The sequence below is a fragment of the Micrasema longulum genome, unplaced genomic scaffold (assembly GCF_059751315.1).
Source record: "Micrasema longulum isolate JH-2025_06_02 unplaced genomic scaffold, ASM5975131v1 h1tg000109l, whole genome shotgun sequence".
NCBI lineage: Eukaryota > Metazoa > Arthropoda > Insecta > Trichoptera > Brachycentridae > Micrasema > Micrasema longulum.
In genome coordinates this window covers 10,416-22,542 of record NW_028277315.1, presented here as the reverse complement: position 1 = coordinate 22,542, position 12,127 = coordinate 10,416, and the positions used below count along the sequence as shown (strand labels likewise).

At 34.9% G+C, this 12,127-nt stretch overlaps 1 protein-coding gene across 3 annotated transcripts in view; it reads left to right on the top strand.

Annotated features, from left to right (window-relative positions):
• Window positions 1-5,583, top strand: part of LOC148284564 (polyamine-transporting ATPase 13A3-like) — a 118,852-nt gene extending 113,269 nt beyond the window's left edge. For 2 of the 3 annotated variants that reach the window (XM_088238091.1, XM_088238081.1), the window contains one exon: window positions 3,690-5,583. In XM_088238091.1, coding sequence (XP_088094217.1) covers window positions 3,690-4,708 — 1,019 coding nt within the window. In that variant the 3' untranslated portion in view covers window positions 4,709-5,583. The remainder of the gene's footprint in view (window positions 1-3,689) is intronic. The other variant, XM_088238101.1, reaches the window with a different exon arrangement.
• The last annotated feature ends 6,544 nt before the right edge of the window (window positions 5,584-12,127 follow it).

Here is a 12,127-nt window from a genome sequence, read left to right as displayed (position 1 = left end):
TTGGAACGAAATTTAAATGTTCGTGCCCAAAGACGCGTCGCGGGGCATGTGTATTGCTACCTGTAAATAAACAAGTACGTGCTTGCGCAAAAATCCCAACAATTTTTAGGGTGAAACTTGAACCTTTACAGTGGCAACATTCTTAACTTTAACTTAACTAAAATAATGTTGATGCAACGGAATTTTTCAGTTACCAGATTTCGAGCCTTAACTAAGTTTAAATATTCAACTTTAAACTAAATTTATACCAACTTTATACCAACTTAATATATAATTTATAAGGCCGACCAGAATTCACTCTAAAACAACAAACCAGCCGAAGTCATCTTTCAAAGCTAAAAGCAAACTTTTCTGTGTAATGCTGATTATCGACGCATACAAAAAAAAATAGAGACGTTCTTAGAAGCTCCCTAGTACTTAAAAAAAAAATGTTAATATTAAAACATTTTTCACTTCAATTATTTGTTTTTTCCTTTATTCCTTCGATTGAATGCAAACAGAAGGGGTGTGGAAAAATCTCACTTTCGTCCAATTGACATTCCATTTTGAAGGCTTGTAATCAAATAAAATAATATTTGTAATGTAAAAGCAAATATATAATAATAATAAAAATAATCATGGTTTATTAACAAAAATTACGAATTCTTTATCTACTACATACACACTTATGTAATAGATTTCTCTGGATCATGTCTGGCCTGCCTAACTAGGTACAACCTGTTTTAAGGCAGACATTTTTATGCAAAAATAAACAATAACATGACTACCTACTATTTAATTTGTTATAAAGTTATTTTATTTTATTTATTTGGATAACCAACAGCTATAATTATCTCATATTTATATAACAAAACAAATAACAAATAAGCCAATTACAGGTCGCATCACAGTAAGTTAAAAAAGATTCTCGAACATAAAATGAATAGTAATTAAATGTAAATTTAAAAGAAAATAAAAAAATACTACGAGTTATTTCGAAAGCAAGCGCCGTACGTCATTAAGATTATTAGCAAATAAATCTATGTTAAATCATTTATTTATTACATTAAAATTATTAAAAGTTCGCTATAAATATAAATTTTGCCTATAATTAGATGAAACAAGAGGTATGTGAAGAAGAGGGATGAAGAGGATGCTATATATAGTATTGTATTGTTATTTATTAATTTACACGCCCTATGGGCTTTTACATATTTTAGAAATTACATTCAAGTGCAGCAGTGAAACATGAGTATGTAAATTTAGTTAAAATTAAAGATAACATAAGAAAAGCTAAAAGATACAATAATAAGTAAAAATCAGGAAATGTATCAACATAGGTATATGGTACATAGAAAAATATTTAATAAATTTACAAATGAAAACATACACGCATACATATAAGTTTATACATTATTATAGAGATACATGAGAAAAAAAAATAGTAAAAAAAGAACAATATTAAGAAATTTTACACAAATTAATTTATAACCTTTTGAATACTTAACCTATATTTATATAAAGACAGACGAAATATATCAACTTCACCATACTCGTTACCTAGCCGGTGTAGTCTAGGTATTGGTGAATTGTAATAATAATTGTGACTGCCAGGAGATTAAAAAAATAACGTTAGCTGCTGAGTATTTCGAACTGGTACTTTTAAGCCGATAACACTAGTTAATTCCGGGACGTCCAATACGCCATTTGCTATTTTATATAAATTTAATAAATCATTTATAATTCTTCTTTTACATAGAGTTGACATATTTAGTGTAGATAATAAATTATCATAATCAATATTTTCAGTGGGTATATTGAAGAATCTAAGGAATTTACGTTGTACTTTTTCTAACTTTAAAATATAATATAAAGAATTTATTATTTTAGAATGTTTTTTAGTAAGTTTTCCGATTTTTCTCTACCTAAACCCGGTAACCATTTTATTACAAATTTATTTATTTGAATTTGGGGCATGGTTTTCTAATGATCGGGTAACATATTATGTACATATTGTAGAGAAGAAGTTTCTTATTTTTTAATATATATTAAAACGGACATATTGTAACGTCCCTTTGTGAGGAGTGTGAAAAATGTCCATATCAACAGATTTCAAAGATTTACAAAAAAAAATAATGGTATTGCCATACTTGACCTTTGACGTACCAAAAAATATTATTAATTACGCGCCGCTTAAATGGGGCAGGATGAAATACAATCGTTACAATATTTATTTATTTATTATTAACATACACGGCATAATTGCCTTTTACAAATTTATAATATAAACATATAAGGTTTGATATTTTTTAAACTACATATTTGCACTCAAAACTAAGGAACAATAATCAAGCCTAAAAATTATATAACATAATATTTAAAAAAAAAAAAAGTTTAAATAAAACAAAAGTTTGAAATAAAAAGTATACGAGAACTTTAAAAATTAATATAAAAAGTAAATCAAATTTTAAACATAATAAGGTTTATAATAAAAATATATATAAAAAAAAAAACAGAAAATCATATATGAAGTAACTACATTAAATATGATTACTGCTCATCTTTGAAAAAAATTATAAGGTTTGTTCTATAAGAACAATACCCCACATTAAATATATCCGATAGAATATCTTATGTTAATACCCAATATCACGTTTTTTAAAACATTTTTAAAGTAATTAAGATTTTTTTTTGCTAATTATTAGTTAGTTAGCATAAACTCCCACATTAGCAAAAACGGCCATTGCCTTGGCCGCGCCCCTAATACGTCGCAATTCATGTTATTTGTTCCCGCCCATTCAAATTTCTTTAGAACATTGTCACGAATCTTGGCGTCACAACTATCAAGGCCAAACATGTCGCGTTTTTATAGTGACGTTTTTTTTTTTTTACATTTGTGTATGAAAACATTTCTCCACAATATCCATATTGATTTCGAAAATACAATTAATTGTTCTAAATCCATTTCATATTATTTTTCTCGGTATTCGTAGTACAGGTAAACGTCGTTTTACGCCGGGTTCCGTTCCGAGAGACAGATGTTATGTTCCTTGTCAAAATTCTAAGAACAATCTAACAATTGTTTATTTAATACATATCCTATATATATATTCAAAATAAATAAAAATGTATTTAATAAATACAGTTCAAATTCGTTTAAAAAATAAATTAAAATCTCTTGGTTTAAATAATGTTTTTTTTATAATAAATACTAACTCACCAGTTCGTCGGTACTAAATAAAATTATTACACTTTTTTAGAAAAAGGATTCAATTTCATTTGTGTTGATTGTTGCTTCCTTTCTTGCAGAATCATAGCATAAACTACAAATATTTAAATATCCTATTAATTTTAATAGTTATAAAATAAAAAATATAATCATATCTTTTCATTTTTCTTAGAAAAAAAACTAAAACTCGGAAAAAATTTCACACACGCAATAGGCTGCTCGCGTACACGGTAATATAATAAAACAACGTGTAAAAGTGTGTCTGCTGTTAGAATCGCGGCGCCTGCTGTCGTCTGGTGTCGGCCGCACCGGGGAATCCCACGCCGGCACCAACCGGCGTAATTGTAAATCGGCGTAAATCGAACCTGCGCAAAACGACGTTCACCTGTATGTGATATTTCCCCATTGAAATGCAGTTCCACCGAAAAATACCAGTAGAACAACTCGATCTAAAAGTTAATCTACGTTTCTTCTCTTTCAGCCATGTGCGGCGATGGCGCCAACGATTGCGGCGCTCTGAAAGCCGCGCACGCCGGCATATCCGTGTCCGGCGAGGAGAGCAGCGTCGCGTCGCCCTTCACGTCGCGCGAGGGCCACGTCGGGTGCGTGCCCCTCATAATCCGCGAGGGCCGGGCCGCGCTCACCACCTCCTTCGGCATGTTCAAGTTCATGGTGGCCTACTCGCTCGCCGAGTTCCTCAGCGTGGCGTTCCTGTACTACTTCGACTCCAACCTGACGGACTTCCAGTTCCTGTACATAGACATCGCGCTGAGCATCAACTTCACGTTCTCCTTCGGCAAGACGCACGCGTTCCCCGGCAAGCTGTGCAAGATTCCCCCGAGCATGTCGCTGCTCGGCTTCGTGCCTTTAGTGTCGCTGATCCTTCAGCTGCTGATAGTCGTCGCGTTTCAAGTCGCCAGTTTTATGGTGCTGACGACGTACTCGTGGTACGTTCCGCATCAGTACGAAGGCGAAGAGGAGTACAAATGCCACGAAAACTACGCGATATTCTGCCTTTCGATGTTCCAGTACATTTCGCTCGCGATCGCGTTCTCGCACGGCGCGCCGTACAGAAAGTCGATCTTCACCAATTACGTGTTTATGGCCAGTTTATTTGTAATGGCGGCGCTCGGCGTCTACATCGTCGTTTACCCCGCCGACTGGCTCGCGAACCTCCTCGAGCTGATGATGCCCCCGGAGTACCGCTTCCGGTTCATCATCGTCGGCCTCGCCGTCGCCAACTTCGGCTGCTGCCTCTTCGCCGAGAAGTTCATCGTGCAGTACCTCATGCAGTCGAAGAAGATGGTTCCTCGAGCGCTGCGGGAAAGATCCGCCAAGCGGTTCTCGCACAGAGTCGTGGAGAAGGAGCTGGAGAACCAGCGCGATTGGCCGCCCGTGTCGGCCAACGGGAGCGCGGATTCGCTGAACGTCGTCAGCGAGAGGATCGCGGCCAACAGCAACGGAAACCTCAAGAGAACTTTGGACAATGCGGTTGGATGACACGAGTACCTGATAGTGAGATTAATATTAGGGACAACAAGTATTAAAGCATATAGGATTGTGTATGCTTCTATGTATATTTTTAAAACTATCAAAACTTAAAACAACCGTCAAAGCGATGACCCCATTTACCAATTTTATATAGATATATTTACTTACAAAGTGTAAAAGTGTTAACCTCTCTCTTAACTCTTCAAGTGCCACGAACAATATGTTTCAATCGAGGCTCTTTGTGACTGAATTTCACATGAAACTTACGTACTTTTTCTACCGTCTCAACATATAATCGTAGTATATGAATGAGAGTCAAAACTCACCTGTTTTACGCATTTTTCCAAAACAACATTTTATCAATTTTGACTGACGCTTAAGTGGTTAAGAGTTTGTATCAAGTTTTTTTTAATCGTTTCCAAATCCATTAAATTTGACTGATATTTGCTCGATCATTACATTTTGTCTAAATGCATTAAAAATATCCATATAGTTTAACTGACTCTTTAGTAGTTAAGAGTTCATAATATTTTTATTCAAATCCATTTCAATGACTGTCAAATTTGACTGACACTTAAATGGTTAAGAGTTCATATGATTTTTTTCTTAAATGCATGCAAAAATGATCAAATTTAATTGACACTTAAGCGGTTAAGAGTTCGTGTAATTTTATCCCTAAATGCTTTTCAAAATTATCAAGCGACACGTAAGTGGTTAAGAATTAGTATTATTTTTTTTGTAAATGCATTACAAAATTATCAAATGTAAGCGACACTTAAGCGGTTAAGAGTTATAATTTTTTTCCTAAATTTATTCTAAAATTATCAAATTTAACCGACACTTAGCGGATAAGAGTTCATATTAAATATGTGCCTATATAAACGTAATTTGAGGAAATTTTTTTGGGTTATCCAAACCTAAATGTATTCATCATTCCATGTCCGCTCCCTAGTTGGAGCATATGGCGTCCACAAAGATCCTCCAGGCATCTCTGTTGGCTGCCAGCTCCCATGCATCCCCCCAAGTCAGGTTCGCGTGTCATAATTCTGACATGAACTGCTGACGAACAGTCCAGGACGTCGAGAACCTGATGCCTTGTAAAGTAGGCAAGCGTGGTTAAGACTCTCGGGAGGCATTCGCAGTACAAAGACCAAGCCAACCGTATCACCTTCGCTTGATGACGGTTGTCGCCGGAGTTTTCTGCGTCCGTTCTCTTATTACTTCATCCCGCACAAAGTCAAACCACCGCATACCCAAGATTCTTCCGAGACACCTATTCTCAAAACTCAGTATTTTGGGCCCTAGTGAGGTGCCACGATTCGCATCCATAATTGAGAATAGATGTTATGCAGGCGTTATATTGGCGGCATTTGGTTTTCACTCAGTACACATCCGATCTCCAGACAGCCTTCATACTGTTGAATGTGGCGCCTGCTATTCCTAGTCGCACTCCCAGTTCTTTTTGAAAGCTGCCATTTTCCGTAACATATACTCCCGGGTATTTGAAACTCTCGACTCTTCCGATGACTTGGTTTGACAGTCAGGGGATTTTGGGCATCAAGGCATGAAGTGTTACACAGTACATGGGTTTTTGCAATACTTTAAACCCATGCATGCGGAGTACCTATTTAGGCCATTTACAGTGGCCTGAAGACCCCTGACTGAATCCTCAATTGAACGTAGTTATGCAGAAATCAGCCAGCCATAGAAAAGTGAAACTGAGATAATAGAACTTTTGTGAAATGAGTTAGTAATCAAATATACACAACAGTTGGAATGTTTTTGACTTTAACAAATGATAAACAATGAATTCATCTTTTTTTTTATATAACAAACATAAATTTTATTACGTATTTGACCAGTTTTAATGATTTTTAAAGTACTGTAAGATTTTTCTGGTGCTGTAGGAGTTTTTTGCAAATTGACAAAATGCCGTTTTTGTGATCAACACCATTTTCAGAAGGCGATTAATACAGTTTTTTGTATGAAAGCGGCCTGGCTGTTTTAAGCAGAACGTAGAATCGACCTTACTGCACCTGATAACACATATATCGCATTTTTCCACAATTATGGTCTGTCTGCTTTCTGCATAACTACGTTCAATTATAACCGCATCATCGGCATACTCTAGGTCGCAGAGTTTTTGCGAGGAGGAGATGGCTATTCCTCGATCTAGTGGAATTGACTTCCTGAAGATGAGAAGTACATGAGGATTATAAAAATAACGGTCCAAGCACGCAACCTTGGCGAACTCCAGTGGTGACCTCAAACTGTATTACTCAAACATAACATCTTATTGCTTGACCATGTTGGGTGGGTGCTATAGCAATTGGACACTCAATCTATTGGTCAAAAATAAATAAATGTATGAATAGGAAAATATCGCTTTTTATAACAGTTTTTACATTTGAAATACTGTCCAGACAGTTTTTACTGGTAAAAAAAATATTTTTTGCTAATTATTTGTCGGCCTCGTGGTGTAATGGTCAGCGCGTTTGCCTACCATGCAAGAGGTCTCGGGTTCGATTCCCGACATGGTTGACATGAAATACTATTTAAAAGGGTGTTTTTACAATAGAATATTTCATAGTCCCTAGACTGGTACCTGAAGTGTAAGACTGATCATCTTACCTTTACGTAACAAAAATGATCAAGATGCGCTGTGATTGGTGTACCAATGCAGTGTCCTATGCACCATTAGGTGCGGAAAGGGAATGATGATGATGATGAATTATTAGTAACATAAAAAATATTTTTTAATTTGTAATTTTGAATTCCCGCAAAAATTGTCATTCCATTGGCCACGCCCCTAATACTTCGCGATTCTTGTTTATTTGTTCCTGCCCATTCAAATTTGTTTAGAACAATATCACGAATCTTGACGTCACAACAAATACGGCGCATTTTTCTAGCAACGTATTTTTTATTAAATTTCTTTTTTACATTTATGTATGAAAATATTTCTCCGCAATATCCACATGTGATATTTCCCTATTTATCTTCAACATAAAAAATACACTTTTTTTTGTATTTTTTCTTAAAATAAATGGATTACATACTATAGCACCCACGCTACTTAAAAAATAGCGCCATAAGTTATCCATAATAATGTAGTGATAAATTGAATAGTAGTTATTTCCGATTTGCTATTTTCAATATGTCCCAACTTAGCAATATTTAATATATTTATGTTAAATAAATCATTTTTGAAAAACCTATCAAAAATTTGCATGTCACTTTATAAGTTTTTAAGAAAAAACAATGTTAAGTTTTTAACATATTAATAAAAAATATATAAAGTATTAGTCAATATCTCAGAGTAATAATGCGCCAAGCTATAGAGGAGCCCAAACGTAGGAACACCATTCTATGACTATCGGGTATTAAGTTAGCTACAGTTCGCAGCAAAACAATGAGCCGTACTCAGGTCGAGAATTGCCAAATGGATATTAATTTGCATTGTAAATACTTTTAAATATGTACCTGTGTATTTTTTTATTGCAGGGTTCTTCCAATTTATTTTATAAAACTGAAAATACACGTGTGTGTTTATTTTTTTATTCACAATATACTTATGTAACATTTATTGAGACATAAATCCCAACTCCGTGGAACCAAAGTCCTGTGTTGTGTTTGTTTGTTTGTCCGTCACATCTCCGAAACGGCGAATCGTAGCGGCCTGAAATTTGGACACGCGATGGCGTGTTAGATGCGATTTCAAGGTTAACGTTACTATTTTCGTTACTAACGTTAAAATTTTAATCGACCTCTACTCGATGAAGACTCAAACTTTTTATGGATGTCTAGGGCGGCCCCGACATATTGCCCGTAATCAACTGTCATTATCAACAGTAAACATGCTTTAATTCACAAATTTATCCCCTAAATTGAGAAAAAACAGTATCTGAAGTAAATATGTTGATATAAGGAAAGTTTTTTAGTAAATTAACACACGTGTCGGGACAATAAATGCCAAAAATCAATGTAAATCATGGGAAAATATTTGAAATCAATTACCTGTGAAAACTGACTCCTTTAACACCTTTGACGCTCCTACTGCTGCAACCAAACGTACTGCAATTCACCATAGTCGATTTTTATTTATTATAACGTAAATATCCAAGTTATTTACAAACAAAAGCTTGCACAGCGACAAAAGCATCCGATAGAACCGTTCTGCGTATGTTGTCAAACAAAACAAAATGGCCGCCAATTCGATGCTAACCAACATCGCTTGCGTTTTTTATTTTTATTTTTTTGTTTTTTTTTACAATACACATAAGAGGTAAAACAGAGTATTAAAAAAATGATAATTACAAGCAATGAAATACATATTACTAGTAAAAAAAGCAAACAAAAAATCCCACAAAAGCATGGCCCGTTCTTGGGTATACAAGAAATGTTTATGAATTTTTGCTCCTATAATAAATAGACGGTTATAATAATTTTTATGTTACGTAAGAAAGAGAAAAGAAAATATTCTGTACAAGATTAAATGGTATTTTATTTTTATTTTATAGTAATTAAAAAAGGAAATAAAAAATATAAAAATATTCCTTATGGCAACAAAATATATCATAGAAAAAATGAGTTTATATCTTTAGTCGAATCTAGGATAGTGCGTGTTTTTTAAAAGAAGGAAAATTTTGAAAGTTTGGGATCAATGAAAAATTATCAGTAAAAAAATAATAAAAAAAATTTGGGCTTATAATATATGCATATCTCTGTGCTAGCCTCGTTTTACAATGTGGTATTTCTAACACACGATTCCTCCTATCAAACATGGTGATAGGGCTTCTCTATGGTTGACGCATTATTACTCTGAGGTCCATATCATGTATTATTTAAAAATTATTGTTAATGGACAAAGATTTTTGACACTGGAAGTGTCTTTATATACATATTTAAAAAATAAATGACTTGGTCATAAAAATCTATATTGAAAAATAAATTAATGTTAAGAGAAATGAGTAGGAAAAAAGTCCTAATTAGTGTTAAGTATCCTTGTGCAGATTCACAGAACGCTGTTAATTTTAGTGGTTTTCTTTACAACAATTAAGTGAGAGGGTTAAAAGCAAAAACGCCACTGTCCGCGGTCACCGTTTTTGAGAAGAAGTAAACCAGTGGTGAAAAGACTATACTACTTCTTTTAAGTTCAATGTGCACATTCAGCTCGAAATGAATAGTCTTTTTGCTACCACGCACAAACTACACATTGAACTTTTGAATTCAAGATACGGCATTACCCGATGTAAGGAGTACCGCTTTACCCACCGTAAAACTACTGGGAGTCTTCCTTAATTCTGACCTTTCTCTTGACGCTCAAATTAGTAGAACGATAAGTCCATGCTTTTATCAGCTGAAACAAATTAAATGCATTAGCAAAAATTTGCCAGTTGATGCCGCCCGTCAATCAATAAATGCGTTTGTAGTGTCTAGAGTCGATTATTGTAACGGTATATACGCAGGTCTACCGATGAATAAAATGACTCGCCCACAGTCTGTATTGAATGCCGCAGTGAGACTTATTTTTGGAATCTCTAAGTTCAGTCATATCACTCCACTACTTCGGAAACTACACTGGCTACGTTTTCCACAGATGGTGGAATACAAACTCGGTTGGCTTATGTATATCACTGCACAACTCTGCTCCAGAATATCTAAGGGAACTCTGCATTCCAGATGAACTAGCTGACAGACGTCTTACGCTTTGATCAGCTACATCTACGTCGGAAGTAAAAGTTATTATATCTCTACGCAAACAGCGCAGTAAATTCGGCGAACGCGCACTTGCGGTCGCAGGCCCTACGGTTACCTTTTAAGAAAAGAGAAGCCAACCTCAAAACGATTAAAACATTTAATAAATCATAATTAAAGGAAAAATTGTTCGGTGGAATAAAATTTTTGTCACTTTTAATGCGTAGATAAACGTATCGAGGGGTTCTAGACCCGTCGGTATAAACCGATGTATTTACATCAAAACTTGATGGTGGGGGGATCGGTAGTGTATCTTAGTAGTCGGTCGGTAGACTTTCATCTTTAACTATGACGTCATACTGAAGCTATGTCATTTTAGAGCGTAGATATGTGTACGGTGACGTACGCATCCCCTTGTTTCATATCGATGTACCTGTCCAAAACTTGAAGGTTGGGGGTCGGTAGTGTATCTTCGTAATCGCTGGAGAGAATTTATCTTCAACTATACCGTCAAGGTGAAGGTAAGACGTCTTTATCTTCCCAAAAACGGTGATCGTGGACAGTGGCGTTTTTGCTTTCAACCCCATCAAAATATTATTTTTTGTATATTCTGCGTTTTAGCTAGAATTAAAATTCTCAAAGTTTTCAAATTTGTTGCTACAAAGAGGGAAAACGTATTCGAGACGGGAATATGGAAGTCTAGGCATTTACAGGGCTTGCGACCTGTCATCGGCTGGTTTATGTGGCCACTTTACACACTGTGTAACATTTACCATTCTCCCCATATTTAAACATCCACATTTCCTAAACTCTTCCATCTGTTGAATTTTGTGAAGTAAAAGAGCTGAAACCTTTATAATGTGGGTGAGATTCATTCAGCTGAACCAAATCACCTACTAGGCAACGCTTGAAAACAATTTTCCAATTTTTATATTTCTTCTTTTACCAGGTAGTTAATTCAACAATGTTTGAGTATGTCCAAATGCTTGCAGACTAGCTGGATTTCCTTCCTAGGGAGTTTTTCATATTTAAATTTATTTCAACAGAGATGGAAAACATTTTTGAGAAGGGAATATGGAAGTCTAGGCATGAATGTTACACAGTGTGTAAAGTGGCCACTTAAACCAGCCAATGACAGGTCATAAGCCCTGTAAATGCTTAGACTTCCATATTACCTTCTCAAAAATGTTTTCCCTCTCTGTTGAAATAAATTTAAATATGAATACTCCCTAGGGAGGAAATCCAGCCAGTCTGCAAGCATTTGGACATACTCAAACATTGTTGAATACAAATTCTATTTATTTTACCAAAAAACATTACAAATAACACAATTTTTATGGCGTTATATTGGGACAATATATCAAACCAGCAGCTCAATCACAAATAACTATCGACGTGCTAATAAGCGACGTGATAACAATTTCTCACCGTGGTTGTTTAACGTATTCGCGATCACAATGGAACATCCGTGAACAACTAATATAAAATGTCAAAATATTTACGTTTCGCGACATAATATAATCCTGCTGCGCAATCATATATTTTAATTTCACCGGTGTAAATATGGAAAATATTCCAAAACTGCTATTTTTAGTTATTTATTTATTATTTATCACGCTATTTATTGCATTTAGCCGGCGGTTGGCAAGCCAAATGTCAAGAAAAGCAGTCGCCATAGTAATTGTTATTTAATTTTCACTTTTTTGTATCAGATACTCCTTACTATTTTGC